The 17,673-nt window shown below is 41.3% G+C and overlaps 2 protein-coding genes across 2 annotated transcripts; one reads left to right on the top strand and one right to left on the bottom strand.

The window, feature by feature from the left end:
• Positions 1 to 1,527: 1,527 nt before the first annotated feature.
• On the bottom strand, positions 1,528 to 9,351 carry hnrnpm (heterogeneous nuclear ribonucleoprotein M). The gene is made up of 16 exons (XM_079220440.1): positions 9,158 to 9,351; positions 8,115 to 8,302; positions 6,543 to 6,595; positions 5,790 to 5,797; positions 5,503 to 5,596; positions 5,126 to 5,416; positions 4,782 to 4,935; positions 4,628 to 4,677; positions 4,486 to 4,546; positions 4,024 to 4,155; positions 3,562 to 3,645; positions 3,152 to 3,214; positions 2,958 to 3,059; positions 2,248 to 2,831; positions 2,098 to 2,149; positions 1,528 to 1,997 (listed from the first exon to the last, which is right to left on the bottom strand). Exons 1-16 carry the CDS (start codon positions 9,247 to 9,249, stop codon positions 1,834 to 1,836), a joined length of 2,172 nt encoding a protein of 723 aa, XP_079076566.1. The 5' UTR covers positions 9,250 to 9,351; the 3' UTR covers positions 1,528 to 1,833.
• A 1,133-nt stretch (positions 9,352 to 10,484) lies between these two features.
• dmap1 (DNA methyltransferase 1 associated protein 1) lies at positions 10,485 to 16,759 on the top strand. Its single transcript, XM_079220455.1, has 10 exons — positions 10,485 to 10,625; positions 10,838 to 10,929; positions 11,505 to 11,700; positions 11,852 to 12,010; positions 12,127 to 12,294; positions 12,514 to 12,699; positions 13,040 to 13,111; positions 13,745 to 13,817; positions 14,734 to 15,086; positions 15,999 to 16,759. The coding sequence occupies exons 1-10, from the start codon at positions 10,530 to 10,532 to the stop codon at positions 16,056 to 16,058; spliced, it is 1,455 nt and encodes a 484-aa protein (XP_079076581.1). The 5' UTR covers positions 10,485 to 10,529; the 3' UTR covers positions 16,059 to 16,759.
• Positions 16,760 to 17,673: the final 914 nt, after the last annotated feature.

Here is a 17,673-nt window from a genome sequence, read left to right as displayed (position 1 = left end):
GAAGGAAACAAGTATAATAACTAGTAAAGACTGCATGGGCACATTATAAAGATAGATATGCACCGTAGTAGACCAAGAACTGATGTTTCAGCAGAGGTGGGCTTCCATCCGAGTTTAAAAAAAGTCTTTGCAAATACCAGCTACATAAATCCTACATGTATAAAGGTTATGATGTTCAGTTAGAGGTGTCGATTCAAGTTTATGGTGATTTTTTTGAGGCAGTAGTTTGGGGTGCTGTTGAACTTTGTCCTAATACACTGGCAGGCATTTTGTTCAGCACATTTACATCGAGGGTAAGATTAGTAATAGAAACACCTCTCTGCATAGTGCGACAACCGTACAGTTTATCTCCCAAAACTACCCTGAAGTTAAATCAACACCTCTCCAAAAACAGCTTTGACAAAGACTGCACCTCGTGAGGGTACAAATTAATGGACTGTTGTACTAGACTGCATCAGTTTGTTTCCTTAAACGTAGCCTACATTGGCAGTTGAGCGTGTATTCATTTTGTAAGGCTAGTAAAATACTACCCAAAGACAAAAAAAAAAAGGCAACGATAAGTCTGCCTGAATTGCAGTGCTATTTGTTTGGTAACACCACGAAAACTCTCCATTGAGGAAGGCCTTCTCCATCTTCAGAATACAGGAACACAGTATGGAGGAAACACAATGTCAGCTGTTCGTACCTGTGAAGAGCATGCGAGGACCACTCGTGTCCTGTAGACACCGAGTCTGTTGTGAAGTAGCAGGTATGAGGAAGGGAATGGTCCGAGGCATCTTCTGACACATATCTGGAAACAGACAATACGAAGTCACCCTCAAACTTGACTACTCGAGAACCACGCAGCAACTGATGTCGGCGGTTACTATGAGAAAGTTGTGTCGGAAAGAAAACACAGAAAATAATAAAGTGGTCACGCTAAAAGTCGTTTGACGGACACTTTATTCGTTATAAGGCATGGTGGAAAGGCAGGACGTGCAGCTAGATAGCAAATAATTCGTCGTGCGCTTCTGAGTACAAACACCGGCTAGACATTTGAATATTCAAAGAGCTAGCGTTAGCTCAGCTCGCTAAGCTAACCTACGTCGTCACGAAATAAAATGTCCAACGCTACCAGCCGATGGAGAAACTGGTGGTTCAAAAACATCGTTCGAGTTGTCTGCTCGTCTTTACGCGCTGATTAAATGCTAATAGTTAAACAAAATCCCAGTCTCACCTGGTAACACTGACACAAGGGGGTCGCCATCTTGAATGTAATGCCTGTGACCTTTTTCCCCGGTGATGCAATTATTTTTCCACGAGGAGGGGCTCGTGAGCGTTCAACAGAGCGTAATATTCTCGCGTGCGCGTTACCTCTATATCGCCCACACGCAGTCTGATTATCATGAGCAAGTAAAACCCTCCGCACATGTGATCAATCTATAAGTAGCCCAACCACAAGAGAGCTAGAAATGTATAATCTCTAACTAACTAATTAACTGCCAAGTCCAATATTAATAGGCAAGGAAATAACCAGAAAAAATAAAAAGCATTTCAAATACTGAGGTTTATTTATCAAAACACCTTACAGAACAAAAGGCAATGACAGGTGAAGCAGGACAGAAACAAAATTAAAAATTTGGTCTCTAAAACAACAAAAACAAGTCAAACTGAATCAACTAAAAAAAACACTTTCACTGTGACAGATTACCAACTAAAATAACATTTTCACTGTTACAAATATCTAACAAACCAAATGAATATAAAGTATATATCCTATGGGCAATTTAGATGAGACAGAGCACTCAGACTTTTAGGGACTAAATTAAATGTCAGATGGAACAGACAAATCATTTATGCATGTCTATCAATTCTAACATCAATTTCTCTTCCACTCAGTCGATAGCCATTCATGGTCCGGCAGACACGCTCAGCAGTTTCAGGGGTGTCAAAGCGGACCACACCACAGCCCTTGGACTTGCCGTTCTCCATCTTGATATCAGCATACTGCACCATGCCTGCAGAAGGACGGACAACCATTTAAGAGGTCAGCTTCATGTAAAATAGCGAGACAGTAATTTATTTCATCCAGTACTTGCCAACTATGACTACTCTTACCGCATGTGTTGAAGGTATCCTTCAGCATCTTCCAGTTGAAGTCAAATGGCAGCTGGAAAACAAAATTGATTTAAAATAAATTACTATCATAATGCGAGAACAAATGCAGTCCAAAAAATAAAAGTGACTACCCTCAAGATGAATACTTACATTTCTGACAAAGATCTGACATCCCTTCCTGACATTGCTTCCTCCAGCTCCAGGCCCACCGGCTCCACCAAAGGAATTTCCAACAAATCCACGATCCAATTCACCAGAGCGATCAAACTGACCACCAACACTTCCAGAACCCATCCGTTCCATGCCAGAGCTCATGCGGTCGATGCCACCGGAGGGGAAGCGGTCAATTCCTCCAGTGGAGCCGATGCGGTCGAATCCGCCGGCCATTCGGTCAATCCCGGTGTTGCCCATGCGATCCATACCCATTGGGGAGCCAAAGTCCAGGTTAGATCCCATGCGATCCAACCCAGAAGGACCGAGGCGGTCAAACCCAGCTGGGCCGAGGCGGTCCATGCTGGAGCTTATACGGTCCAGACCGGGTCCAAGCCTGTCCATACTGGGCCCCAGCCGGTCCATCCCTGCGCCCATCCGGTCGAAACCAGAACCCAGCCTTTCCAGGTCAGACCCGCGTTCCATCCTGTCCATGCCCATCCGATCCATCCCTGCCATGCGGTCCATGTTGGCTCCCAGGCGGTCCATTCCAGAGCTCATGCGGTCCATACCCAAGGAGTTTCCTTTAAAAGTGAGTAAACAAAAAAAGGGAAAAAAGTTACATCAACTGTCAAGGCTGAAGTGAGAATTGCATCTGATCTGGTTGATCAGATATGAGAAATTTAAAACAAAATCCTGAAGATACTAACCCATTCCTCTTTCAAAGGAGTCACCAAAATTATTGCGAGACATTCCCATTTCATTTCGCCCAAACTCCCTCTCAAAAGCACCACCAATCCCACGCTCCATCTCTGACAATGCAAGAGATGAAACCATTAGAAACAGCCAGCAAAACGTGAAAAGTGTTCCACGCCTGCTTTGGGGTGCTAACATGTCTCCTTACCGTTCATCCTGCCCATTCCAGAAGAACCAAAACGCTCCATGTTGTTCATTCCTCCAAAGTTGTCTATTCATTGAACAGAGGAGAAGAACATCTTATACCAGAGGACACAACCAGAGACAGATGAGAGGCTGGGTATGGTACAGCATAAAGGTTTATAAGTCATAGTGACCTATAAACTCATAATTGACAGACTCTTGCAGTGTCTAGGTTCTTAAAATATAAATTTGCTGATTTATACATATTCCATTTGGCTGCGTTCACTGTTAACAATGGAGTTAAAAACTCCTTGCAAATGTTTTAGACTAACATTATTTCAGGGACTTCAAGTATAACATGCCCTGTTGGGAAATGTTAAATGCGTTACAGGTTGAGTTTGCTTCAACAGTAAATGCAGCAGTTGAGGTACATACCTCCTCCTCCTCCGCTGCCGCCACTGCCTCCCCCTCCTCCTCCCATACGACCTCCCATGTTACCAAAGCCCATTCCATCCATTCCTGCAAGATAGAAGAGTGGTGATGATAAACCACTGACTTTACTTATTTTTTACCATAGTTTGTACAGCATTTTCAGAGATCGAATAAAAATAAAATGGTTCCTCAACCAATAATTCCAAGAGAAATCGCATCTACATTGTTACTATAAATGAAATTACGACAAATACATTTTGGAGAATTATTATTTTTGATCGTATGTTTTGATCATGATGATATAATATATCAATATTAAAAAATAAAACAGATTGTTGGTATACATAAGTGATTGTGTAGATCAAACAAGATACTTAATGTTCTAAAATCAAAGCACATTCCTGACCTTGAAAACATAAAAAAAACATTATTTAAAGGGTTAACAAAAACACTGGAGCTAGTTACCTCCAGGGCCCATGTTGCCCATTCCTCCTCCTCCTCCTCCTCCACCGCCGCCGCCTCCACCTCTATTAATCTGTGTAGCATCAATGGGCTGACCACCAGGTCCTAGGCCTAAACCAATACCACTCAGGCCACCTGGGAAGAGAACATGGGTTCAGTATCATGGTATTGTCTAAAAATGGTGTCTGTACAAATACATTGTTTTACATATCCACAGTATTACCATTCTTTGGTATCAAAACTGCAGTTGAAGCACCACTGTAAAAATGTTCGTTCAATATCGAAATAGATGCATTTAAGAGGCCAATAGTCACTGGCGCTACCTGCTTGTTTTTGCTCTATACCACTATCACAGGTACATTTCTGCACCAAACTGAAGCAACTAAAGTTAACTGGCAAGGATACTGTGATTATAATGATTTAAAGTATTTAATTGTTTCCTAAATACTAGTGAAGTACACTTACGGGGGAGAGCAGAGGCAGCTCTGTCAGGTGGTCCAAAATCTTTGGGCAGGGATTTCTCATCCTGTAAAAGCAAACAAATGCATTCAGACCATGTGACTCAGTTATAATGTGAGCCAATGTACAGTGAGGTTCAGGCACTTACCAGTTTGACGTGCATGACTCTGTTGAATAACAGCTGTCCATTAAACATAGCTGTGAAATCATTAAGGAAAGTGTACCAGAGAGATTTTTAATTAACAGTCTAGTCTATGCATGTATAAAGATTACAATCCAACATTGTTTTCAAAAAAGGATACAGACAGCTTGGACTGCTTCAATGGGCATATCAAATGTTACGGTTCCCATGCCTCTGCTTTTCCCATCCTTGTCCTCCAGAATGTCAGCCCTCACCACCAGGCCCGCCATGCTGAATACCTCTTTCAGCTTCTTCCAGCCCACTTTGTAGTCAAGCTGCAGGGACAAGGAACAATTTTTGGAGACGGTTACTTGCTTGTGCTTTTTAAACCATTTTTTTGCACACACAAAAATAAATTACCATGAATTGGCTAAAATTAAATGCATTGCCTGCCCTTGTTTTTATATCACTTAATTCCATAAACGTTTTTTTTTAATAACTACAGGACACCTCTGGAAGACTCACATTAGCCACAAAGACAGTGCTGCCAATCCTGCCAGCCTGGAGACCATGTATGATCTCGTTGGGGATGTTGGGGTTGTTCATCAGGCTCGGAGGAATGTTGACCATGGAGCCATTTGGTCCAGGGCCCATTCGCTCCATGGTCATGCGATCCATACCGCCCATGCGATCCATACCGCCCATACCACCCATGCGATCCATTCCACCCATTCCGCCCATTCCACCATGGCCTCCTGGATGTCCTCCACCTTGAGTCTTGTTCATCTCTCTCTGAGCAATCGCACCATCAGGGTCCTAATAAAAAAGCATGAAAATGTTCAACTGACTTTTTTGATCTCTTCGGTGCACTTGGTTTTAGCTCGTCATGTGCTGTGGCCTACCTCTTTCACTTTTAGGGGTCGTCCATTGAGGTTGTGCTTGTTGGCCTTCTCCACCGCTTTCTTCATTAGCTCTTCAGTCCTAAACTCAACAACGCTAACAGAAATATACAGTACGTACATCAATCAATGAAACTTCTACATTTTAATAACTACCATCTCCTCTTCTTAAAACAGACAAGTGTTTCCACTTTGTTAACTTAAACAGGATTGGAACATTTCCATTTGATCAATCTGAAAGGCATTAGCACAACAAATGCTGAAAATATTAAAATGGATAAACTACTTACGCACAACCCTTTATTGATGGAGACAAAAGGAGACACCAGAACCGGCCGCACCAAAAGGAGTAAAGAACAATTAAAATGAGTAAGGGCAATTCAAAAAAAAGAGAGAGATGTTTTAATTGACAAAAAAAAAATGTAAGCAAAAACAGACAATTTCATGCACAATCACAATTTCAACATCACAAAAGCCTACAGCCTTGGCCACAACTCTGTGCTTCCACATAACATTACTATTCTATGATCTTTTCCCAGTCACTAGCACAATGCAAGCAAGTCTGGTGAATATTAGAGTATTTTTCCCCCAACATCCAAAGGGCAGAAAATCCACAGTGAGATAGGATTCCCCACTACTAAGATATTGGAGGTAACGTTTCCAGTAAAGCTGTTCTACGGAATGAGTTAGTTACCAACCATCTACCAGCCTTGTAACAACCTCTTGCAAACTAGACCCCTTTAGTTCATGAGGAGCAAATCCAGCAACCAAAGGGACTTTGTCACTCAGATACTGCAATCACACAGGATTGGCTACAAAGAAAGCTGAAGTCCTTTTTATAAGAGCATCAACCCTCGGATGACTTCAAGTCAGTGCCACAAATGACACCAAATAAAACACGCCTCCAGCATGTCACCATCTCACACACTCCACCAGGTTTCTGAAGCTGAACAATTTCCAACAATGAAAATAAGACACCAAAGCTGACAAACACAGGTTTGTCAAGGATTATTCATGTTTTATTTGTATGTATTTGCACTTACCCTCGATTTGCCTTCTGCGTCCATTAAGTGTTCCACGTACGTTACCTCACCCACTACAAATCAGATTCCAGAGACGACACACACCAAGGGGAGAGAAGCCGAGAGAACAATGGGGGTTTAGAGCAGACACACAAGTAGGGTGGCCGGTGACAGTGAGCTCAGACTGCCAGTAGTCCTGTGCCTTCCCCCAGCAGCAGCGCAATATGGTACAGGTCTACAAAAAGCAAGCTAGAGTCTTTACAAAAAAATGAAGACCTCTTAGCCTGTCCTTGTTGGAATTCTCCCGAAGCACCAAAAGCAATAGACCGAGGACAACAACTGTTGAAATGGCCATCAGCCTGCCCATTTGGATATAATGCCGTGAACACCACCTTCTACCTGACGATAATTGACCCAATAATTTCAAGTAGGCAAAACCTATTCAATGCCGCCGTCCATTTCATTGCAAACCTGTGCATACTTTGTCAAATGTCGCCATTTTAAACATCAGGCCAATGCAACAATACATTCGCCCATCAACTGAGCCTGAGAACCTACAGCTAGAAACTAACCATAATCGGAAAAGGCAAACCCTTAGGGGATAAACACTTCTCTATTGGCAAACATGTTCTTAAAGTGGACCGGTTCCGTAGACGCACAATATCCGAATTTTGATTCAGCGTCGACCACAGCCACGCATTCGTTCCAGATCACGTCTGTTCAACGAATGGACATCAGTGACCAAACCTCTAGAGACAAGGACAGTGCATAAGAAGTTGCTTCATTTTGTAGACCTGTACCCCAAAGAAAACTCCAACGCATAGCCGTGTTTGGCACAACATGGAGATCTGCTGAGAAAACATTTGCTCGTCAAGGTCACACCTAAAAGAGAAAATGCAATTTAACTCCACAGTCAGTTGTCATTAAACGAATACCAGGCACTCCTTCTGAAAAAGCATTACTTATCAAATATCTAAAGCTTTTCCAATACCCCATAACTGCATGACTAACAGCACATGTAAAATCCATATTGTACATTTTAGAGAATTTAAGGCTAATCCCTGCTGAAAGTTGCTGCATCACAAATGATTGCGTTGTCAGGTCTCCAAAAGTTTTATTAATAAATCTTTAGAGCTCCGGTTTTAAATGTTAATTACATGTTGCAACTGAGAGCCACTTGTCCCCATTTCTGGGAAAAAAATCATTGCCTTATAGAAATGTAAAGTGTGCTTTTCATGGATTTCTTGGGGGAAAGCATCTCAATATGCCACTCTGGTCCCAAGCCATTGGGGTTTCACAGTAGTGGACCAACTTAACACATATACAAATCCCACTTCACAAAAACCACAATAGGTTTTAGTAATCTTGATGGAGAATAAATGTTCATTCATGGTCATCCAGGTTCACCTCGTCCAAAACCTTTATTCCAGATAACTCCCAGGCGATCTCAAGCAACATTGTACAACTTAAGTTTCTGCACAAATCCCCAAGAGCCCTTCAAAGCTGCAACGGTCAAACAAAATGACCCTGGATGATGTGTGTTTTTGTCATGTTCAAAGCTGACTGACTCAATCCCTGATCCAAACACCTTACCTTTTTCTTTCATCAGGTCTTTGAGAGCTTGCCATTTGACATCGTATGGGATGTTGCTGACAAAAACCCGGTATCTTTTGTTGACGTTTCCATAAGGTTCATAGCGTCCTCCTCCTGCTCCACCTCTCTTTGGGGGCCTCTCCTTCCTGCTTGCATTGGGCTCATGTTTGGCTTTCCCGTTCACTTCTCTGTATAAAGAGATCAATAAATATTGAGTAAACATTTTGTTTCATACACGAAAGGTGCATAAATAAAGACGATTAGATCGTTGAATGTAAAAGCCAAAAGGCAGCTAGTGGGGACACATAAGAGAAATAAACTGACTGCAGACATTTGTTGGTACGTTCTTTAAAACATTTTTTTATAAACACCGCACCTTTTACTCACGCATTGCTCCTTCAGAGGGGCCTAAACGAGGCCGTTAGCGTCATTAACTCAACCAAATAGTGGGCCTAAAATGATTTGTTATAGTCCGATAGTGAAAACCACTTTTCAACTAGAGTACGTTTTTTTAAATTATAGCGTAAATGGTTAAAGTACGGTTAATAACAACAATAACAGTTGCAATGGTATGAGCGTCAATAATGGCCTGTAATCGAAAGAATTGAACGTCAGCCGCATGGTAAGGCCGCGCTAACGTTAGCAGGCCTGTAAAATAACGTTTCATTACTTTCACGTGTTTTATCAAATTGCGACCGAAGATGACATATCCTGCTATTGTACATCAACAGATAACCATAGCCAAGTAATCTGCAAATATTATATTAACGTTACTTATAAAGTTACGTAAAATGGATGATTTCGTTAATTAGACGGGTCCCAAACATCCCTCCTAACAGCGTAAACTCATTACAACTAACTTTAAAACAAATTGCAGGCCTTATAAAAATTGCCTTACACGGATGCAACTACGGGAACATTTTTCTCGAAAGATTGGTCTTTCTCGACCTTTTCGTAGATCTGGATTAGCACGGCTAACTATGTAGCTCGCTAGCTCGCTAGCTAGCGAGCTCCAACAAAGGACCCTTGATGAATGGACTTACCCCGGTAACTGCTGTTGCTGCAGCGGCGGCGGCGCCTGCTGCTGGTCTGCTTGTTCGATCACGTCAGTCTTCTCGATCTGCTCGGTGGACATCTTGTCGCACAGTTTAGTGTCTTGCTAAATTAAATCGGAATATCGAAGACTATCTTCGATGATATTCACGAGTCACCTTTTAAACTGAATGTAATGTAACTACGCCAACCACCTCTGCGACACCAGCTAAGGAAAATGGCGGAGAGAGCAGTAACCAGGAAGAACGTAATGCTGGGAATTTCAAAACCAGGGAGAGAATGATCTACATCCGGTGTACTTCAGGGTGCAAGAGAGATTTTCAGAATAACGGTGCCCGAAATGCAGAAAAAAACTCTACAAAACACATTCAAACTTGTGTCAAATTTAAATGCATTTTGATCGAGTGTGTGTGGATTATTTTTTTTAGAAACACGCAGTTGGAACTTTTCCCTTTTTACTCATTTGTGTCTTCTTTTACCCCAATTTTAAGGTAAAACTTTAAATTATTGTGTGAAACCTTGGGTCAAAACCACCATATTTTAGTTTAGGTAAACTCAAATAAAAATCCAATGTGGGATCAAATTTGACCCAGTAACCCAGTTTAGTTGGTATGGTGCTGGAGAGATGGGCTTCGGCCTTATCCAATGAGGAATTATACAGATTTAATGGCTCACAAGTCCAGGCAAAACAGTTTTGGGATGCCCTAGATAACCTGTGGAGAATTAGATTGCTTACACATCTATTTCCACAAGTAGGCCTTGCGTAAACCAAGTCGTTAAAGCATTTAAAGTTTTTGATTCTGAAACCTGAAGTCAGAGCATAGAACCTTGAGATAAGAGAACTCTGAGGTCTGAGCATAGATACCTGAGGTATAGAACCTTGATATCAGAGCATAGCAACCTGAGGTCACAGCACAGAACCCTGAGGTCAGAGCAGAGAACCCTGAGATCATAGTTTATATAAAAAAAGACGAAGCTGCAGTTCACCGCCAAACCTCACGGGGGCGACAATCAATTATAGAGTAGCTCAGTATCGTCACAGCGACATCAGCGGGGACGGAAGTAATGTTGGTTCGTTGCTAGCTACTCACCTAGCCTTAACAATAGCTTGTGAATATTTTCTTACTGTGCCTATAGCTTTGTATGAATAGTACAAACATAGATAGCTTATCTTAGAACATATTTACTTGACTGTTTGCGGTTCTGCGCGTAAAGTGAACGTAGCTTGGAAATGACAACGTTAGCGTTAGCCTTTAGCTAGGAGCGTATGCGTTGGACAGTACCGCTAAACTGAGTGAGCGCCGGTGAATGAATGCACAGTATTTACGTTGTGAGAAGTTTTAATTAAAAACATATTCAGTCATGGGTACTGGTGCGGATGTCAGGGATATTCTGGAGTTGGCTGGAGGAGAAAATGACGGTCCCATCAGCAAGAAAGATCTCATCAACTCGGACAAGGTAAGAGATGATCGCAAATCGCGTTACCCATAACGATTCCTGTCCCATTAATTTCCTCAAATTTGAATTAACATTCAAAAAGATATACAGCACGTGGGACTCAAAGCCACAAAACATGACATTTATATAAATGGCTATTGAGAAGATCATGTAGTTATTCTGTGCTTGAGTATTACCAGTGTAAATTACCGTTTTCCCCTCATTTGTCTCAGAAAAAATCCAAGAAGGCAACGGAAACTCTGACATTCAAGAGACCCGAGGGAATGCACCGAGAAGTCTATGCTCTGCTCTATTCAGATAAAAAGTATGGGCTCCTTTTTAGTATTTCTTAAAATCTATGTACCGAATTACCCTGAAGAATTGTAGTCCAGTGTATTTTTTTTAATTTTTTACAGCTATTAAGTTTTCCGGGGGAGTTATATCATTAATATTGGGAACGTTTTTCTCTATTCCGTCAAATGATTATTCATCTCTCTTTTGCAAATCCAAAATTAGGACCAATGACAACCTAGTGAGTGGCATGTTCACCCGATCAAGCAGTGGTAGATTTTATGTCAAAGCCACACTGAAAGAGAGAGTGCGTCAATTTTCTATTTGGCTGCTTGTTTTGTCATAAGAATTTTCAAGGTTAATAATTTATATGGTTTATCCCTGCCATTTGTCTCTGATTTTACACACTGCAAAGGTGTTTGGTATATTATGTTATTCAGATTCAGAACCGAATAGAACAGAATTTATTCGCCAGGTATGTTTACAAAAACAAGGATTTTTTCTTGCTGGAAGGTGCATAACTATGTCACTATCAGCATGTGCTGAATATTCTTGGCTTGCTTTAACAAATACTTTTTATTACTTAACTTTTTTCTTAATAATCCCCAGAGATGCACCCCCTTTGCTGCCAAGTGATACTACTCAGGGCTACAGGACAGTCAAAGCCAAGCTGGGCTGTAAAAAAGTGCGTCCCTGGAAGTGGATGCCCTTCAGCAATCCAGCTCGCAGAGATGGGGCTATTTTCCACCACTGGAGACGTGTGGCAGAGGAGGGCAAGGATTACCCTTTTGCCCGCTTCAACAAGGTTTACCACTTATTGAATAGAAACACATAAGAGTTGTATTGACCTATCTACTGTCAGCGACTCCTTGTTCAGATGTATACATTTATTTACCTTGTTCAGTTATTCATCCCGATTCACTGCATGCTTTCTGTTCTTCTGTCTGTTTTTGTAGACGGTGCAGGTACCAGTGTACTCTGAGCAGGAATATCAGATGCATTTACATGACGATGGCTGGACCAAAGCAGAGACGGACCATCTGTTTGACCTGTCCAAGCGCTTTGATCTGCGCTTCGTAGTTGTCCATGACCGTTACGACCACCAGCAATACAGAGTAATCTCTCAGCCACTCATCTACATTACTCAAGTTCCTTTTTGCTGCTGAAGATGTATTGCAAAAGTCTCAATGCTGTAAATTAAAGCCCATATTCTTCCATTTATGCTTTTCAGAAACGTTCTGTGGAGGACCTGAAAGAACGGTATTATAGTATTTGTGGTAAGCTGACCAAGGTCCGTGCAGCTTCAGGGACAGAGCCCAAGATCTACATCTTTGATGCTGGCCATGAAAGGCGCCGTAAAGAGCAACTGGACAAGCTCTTTAATCGCACACCTGAACAAGTTTGTAACTTTGTAGTTGGATTCTTATTTTGTTGTTAGGCTTTCATAACTTTGATATTGCCCCACTAAGACGAGAAGCTTCATGCCAAGCACAACCCAGTTTGAACTACATTTATTAATGCAGTCATGCCTTTTTTGGGAAAATAAATATTGTACCTTGTATGATGCTTGCCAGCCTTTTTAAATATTTACATTGCACTTCTCTTGTTTTTCCTACAGGTGGCAGAAGAGGAATATCTTACTCAGGAGCTGAGGAAGATTGAGACGAGGAAGAGAGAGCGTGAGAAGAAGGCCCAGGATCTGCAGAAGCTCATTAAAGCGGCTGACACAACCACAGAGTTAAGACGAGCGGAAAAGAGAGTTTCCAAGAAGAAGCTCCCACAAAAAAGAGAAACCGAGAAACCGGTATGATATGCACTCGTATAGAAGGAGAGAAGTAAAGCACAAGCCAACTGTTTGTACCTGAGAAATGTTTACCAGCAAATGAAACCTTAAATGTTTTCATTATTGAGATGGCACAGAGGTTAACCCTATAATATTGCTTTGTCAATGCAACAGTACACTGAATAATTAAGACTCAGCTCCGCCCCAATATTTTGCATTTAGCTTTTTATATTATTTTCGATGGAAACTCAATGGGCTGCTGTGTCGCAGTCTGAAATGAAGTCCTAAACTATCCCATAATAATTAATTAAATATTGTTTGTTCAGAGGGTTGTCATTATCAGTTATTCATTTTTCTTTAGGCCGTTCCAGAAACAGCAGGCATCAAGTTCCCAGACTTCAAATCGGCAGGAGTCGCACTGCGCAGTCAGAGGGTGAGTACAACTGGTATGGAGGTATCAAAATTATAAAAATAGTACTCCAAAGGGCATATGCAACATCAAACTTCACTGTGCATCTCAATACCAATAAGGAACTTAAAAGAATACAGTACAGTGGTCAGAAACAATCCCACAGCTCTGTATTAAGAATTTATAGTTCTCTCTTCTTTGCTGACATTTATTAATCAATTTAGTTTAAACCATTATTAATATCAAAACAATTTTAGTAAAGATGGACCCTGCAGCTGATGTATGTGAGAGAGCAGGATGTCTGACTTGAGCATGCTATCTCTCATTAGCACTGTGATGATTAATTATGTTAGTGACTTGCTAATATCTGTAAGAGCTAGCAAGGGGACTCTTATTCATCTTCAAGACTGATGAGGAGCTGCCGCTCTCTATGGAAAATGCATTAGCATAGCTAAAGGAGTGGAGTATCCCTCTAGCTAATCAGTCAGACAGAGTTCAGTGGATAAAGACATTTTGATCTGGCCCGCTGAAGTGCATTTCATACGAATTAAAAGCCCTGAGGTGGAGCTGTTCATCCTAATATCCCCGGCACCTTAAATCACAACCTTGTGTGTGTTGGCGTGTCTTTCTCTCTGTGTGTGTTTGTTTGTGATTCAGATGAAACTGCCAAGCTCGGTAGGCCAGAAAAAGATCAAGGCCATTGAGCAGATTCTGCTAGAGCAAGGCGTGGGTAAGTGTGAATTAACATGAGCAGTTTGCACTTTACATTTAATGTTTTACATTTTGAACTCGCCTCTACAATATCCGTACTATATATATGGGTCCTAAATTAGGTAGTTCATGGTCTTGGTTTAGTGTGTTCAGTACAGCTGGAAAAATATTACAATCCTTATTTTGAATAACAACCACTTAAACTTTCGATACACAACACAGGTGTTTTCAGTTACGGTATTCTGGCTGATTAGATTTCTGCTCAAGGTTGAAAGTGGACTGGAGATTTGATGGAAATGTATTATTTTACAAATCTTCCTCTACCAATAAGAATGATAAAGGTGTGATTTGTCCCACCCAAAGCTAACAGGAGACTCTGGACGATGCCACTTAATTAGTCTGTATACGCCCCACAGTCCTGAGCAGAGGTCTACTTAGCCAGAATAACTTTTAAAAAACGGTGTGGTTGTTCAGGGGTTTTAAACAAATATTATGACGTCTTTGAAATGTGATACAAATAGAAGAAGAGGACAGTGTGGTTTTATAGCAGCATACACTTAACACATAACACATAGGAGTTATTTCTTGACAAACACAACCTGGGCACAAATAAGTACTAGTTCCCATGTTGCAGTTGAAAGTTGTCTAATGATATGAGAGGTTTTAAAAATATGGCTTCTCATTTGCATGTATAACGTAACAAGGATATTAACTCTATCTGCTGGGCTCCACAGACGAGCAAAGCTTCAATAGTCTACATTAGCTAAGTTGCATACTGAATGAAAACCCCAGTACCAAACAGTTTAGAACCAATGCATTTACTAGTAACACCATCATCTTCTAATACTATACTGGCATACAAGTTTTCAGGTGTTTTAATAAAAAGCTCCTACATTTTCCTTCATATTTGCCTTTGTGTCTGCCGGTGGATCCAGATCTCAACCCCATGCCTACAGAGGAGATTGTTCAGATGTTCAATGAGCTGCGTAGCGACCTGGTGCTGCTGTACGAGCTGAAGCAGGCCCACAGCAATTGTGAATACGAACAACAGATGCTGCGTCATCGCTTTGAGGCCCTACTGAAGACCGGCAGCGGCAGCATGTTGGGTGGAACTTTAGGGGCCGGACCAATCGCTGCAACACAGGGGGGAGAACTCAATGCCACGAACAGCATCACAGCATCCACCCCAGGGGGGGAAGCTCCATCCTGGCCCAGTGCTGATGACATCAAGGTGGAAGCCAAGGAGCAAATTATTGATGTTGTAGGAGCACCACTTACCCCCAACTCGGTAAGACTGCACAGCATAGACCCAAACTCTTCCGAACCATCTCCAAATATTGCCTGGACATGTTTTTAAGTCGAATCTCAAAATCTTTAGAGAGCACTCTAAAGATGTGACTTGCAAGTTTTTCCTGCCTATCAATGCTTAGTATGGAAATGACAGTTGCCAAAATCACATCAAAGACAACTCATGACCATATTTCACAAACTGTTTTGTACTAATTTGGTTAAATTCAAATTTGATGGCAATGGCCACTCGTATTTTTATGTTACATTTATTACAGCGTAATGTTGAGCACTGTCCGAGGTGTGATATCTCTGCTGAATGTGAACAAGTAAACCAATTACCCAAATACATGGCTTTCATTTTGAATGTCAGTGGAATACAGATTTATAGAAGAAAATAATGTAACATCCGTCTCATAAATTGGTATTACAAAGATTAGTTTAGATTAAGGGCCAAACAGGCTTGTGGCTAATTGAAAGGCAGTTAAATGCTCTCACAGGTACGCTTCCAGTCATGTCAAATTATATTTTCGGCATATATTTTTAGGTCTTTTTTCAAACTTATTTTTTTATATTTTTTTTTTGGTCTTTTATAATTTTTCAATGCTGATGACGCAGAACCCAGTGAGGGATCCAGTCATTGTCATTGCACTAGCGACTAATTGGTTTGAGTTTCTGTGTGGAACAAGGTATGCTGGGTAGTAGGTGTGAACCTCTGCTCAGACTGACTGTCTTCACATTTCCTTCGGCCAACAATGGGAGTCAGCAGTGTCATGCACAGCCTTCGATATTTATGGCAAATGTGTTTTTTAGAAATAGCCATTGATTGGTAACTGGTAAAATTATCTCATAACTTTGAATGATGAAAACCCTCCCAGACTCTTACGTTTTTGTTTTGTGTGTCACATTGCAGCGCAAACGGAGAGAGTCGGCATCCAGCTCGTCTTCAGTGAAAAAGGTGAAGAAGCCTTGATGAAGACGAGAGCACCGGCTGTTACACGGTGAAGAACATGGGACCGTGTAAGTTACTGTGGTCACAGTGAAGACACATGTTTTATGGTTGGACACAGGGGAGCAGGAAACCAGATTGCTGTTCATTTACGTAGAAGCTCCAATGACTACAAACACACACACAAACAACTTTTCACCTCCCAACGAGACCTCTCCAACCCCTCCCCATGTGGCCTGCCCAGCATCTTTGTGACAAAGGCAACAACTGAGTGACATTCCATTCCATTACTGCTCGTCTCCTTGCCTCCACCATCGCTCAGCCTTAGATGAGGCAAGATCAACTGTAAATTGCCAGGCTGAGCTAATCGGGACATGGGGAAGAAGGTGGGAATGACCGGGTAATTGAAATGAATTGAAATGAAAGAAGAGACTTTGGGAGTGGGAGGACCTCGAGCTGCAAAGCTTATTTGACCTGATCTGAGGTTTTTTTTGGAGCCTAATCATGCCATAGTGTTTACTGGAAATGTGTTTTTGTGTTGGCCTTTAGTACCTCCTGTAGCTCCCCTTGACCCAGTGTGCGGCTCGCTCGCTCTCTGGTAGACGGTGGTTCCATCTGCTGCCCGTCCTTTGTGTTGAGCTAGTTAGACTGATTTGTGTTGTTTGTCCTCAGGTGACCTTGAAGATGCTTTAGTCAATGATTCAATAAACCTCATTGTTGTTGTTTTTTTTCTTCCTGCGTGTTCTGAATGTTTATGCCATCGTGTCCCTTTCACATTTCAAGCGTCGGTTGCTGTTTCTCAGATGATATTTTAACTTTGAGTTAATTAGTGTTGAATACACATTTGCCGGGGAAATTTTAGGATCACGACATTCTTACCTTACCTGTCATCGAAGTTAAGTGACACGTAATGACTTCATTAATATGATAATTAAGCAGTGATCATTCTTAGGTTGGCACAGCAACTGAAACTTCATTAGGTCCCCTGCCCATGATATTGCTAATTGCATGTCAATTATGTCGTTAAGCCTGCTTAGACATTCATTTCTATGCAAATATTGTCTGGAAGAGGGCAGTATCTAGGCCTACTGTGTGTATGTATATAGATGTAGACTTTGAAAAAAAAAAAAAATCAAGTATTTCACGTATAGAAGTCTGCATATAAAGTTTACTTCAAATTGCACTCTGGCATTTTTCGAGGTCTTTTTATGATCCTCATCTCTTTGTCCATAACCAAAAACCATTCAATGGTCACTTGGTTTGAATGGTTTTAAGATTACAAATTAAGGTTTTAATGTATCATCTTAACTTAAAATGCAAGTGTAATTCTGTTGATTTGGGTAAAGAACTAATAGTACTCAAAAGACAGAAAATAGCACAACTTTGTTTTTTAAATTCTTTAGAAGACGTCTTTCTTAACTGTCATAGGTGAACACACTCCACAACAACTGAATGCTGCACCATCACCACAATTAAAACATCTTCATGTATGTCTTTAACAAGCTCTCTCGGGTTACAAGAGTAAACCCATCCACACACTGTAGGCGGTTTGATTGAGAGAGAGAGAGGAAAAGAGTGAGAGAAGGCAAGTAAACATGGGTAAAATGGATTCTCTGTGTCTATATTTCATGTTGAAAAT

The sequence above is a fragment of the Taurulus bubalis genome (genome assembly GCF_910589615.1).
Source record: "Taurulus bubalis genome assembly, chromosome: 7".
NCBI lineage: Eukaryota > Metazoa > Chordata > Actinopteri > Perciformes > Cottidae > Taurulus > Taurulus bubalis.
The sequence above is the reverse complement of the archived record's forward strand: the minus strand, read 5'-3'. Positions and strand labels throughout refer to the sequence as shown.

Coding starts and splice junctions, on each gene's coding strand:
- hnrnpm (XM_079220440.1), bottom strand. CDS start 9,249: ATGTCCACCGAGCAGATCGAGAAGACTGACGTGATCGAACAAGCAGAC. Junction 4,678..4,781: donor TGAAGCAGTCCAAGCTGTCT/GTATCCTTTTTT, acceptor ATGATTTCACAG/CTATGTTTAATGGACAGCTG. Junction 2,832..2,957: donor CTCCTTTGAAAGAGGAATGG/GTTAGTATCTTC, acceptor TCACTTTTAAAG/GAAACTCCTTGGGTATGGAC.
- dmap1 (XM_079220455.1), top strand. CDS start 10,530: ATGGGTACTGGTGCGGATGTCAGGGATATTCTGGAGTTGGCTGGAGGA. Junction 13,112..13,744: donor TCGCACTGCGCAGTCAGAGG/GTGAGTACAACT, acceptor TTTGTGATTCAG/ATGAAACTGCCAAGCTCGGT. Junction 15,087..15,998: donor CACCACTTACCCCCAACTCG/GTAAGACTGCAC, acceptor GTCACATTGCAG/CGCAAACGGAGAGAGTCGGC.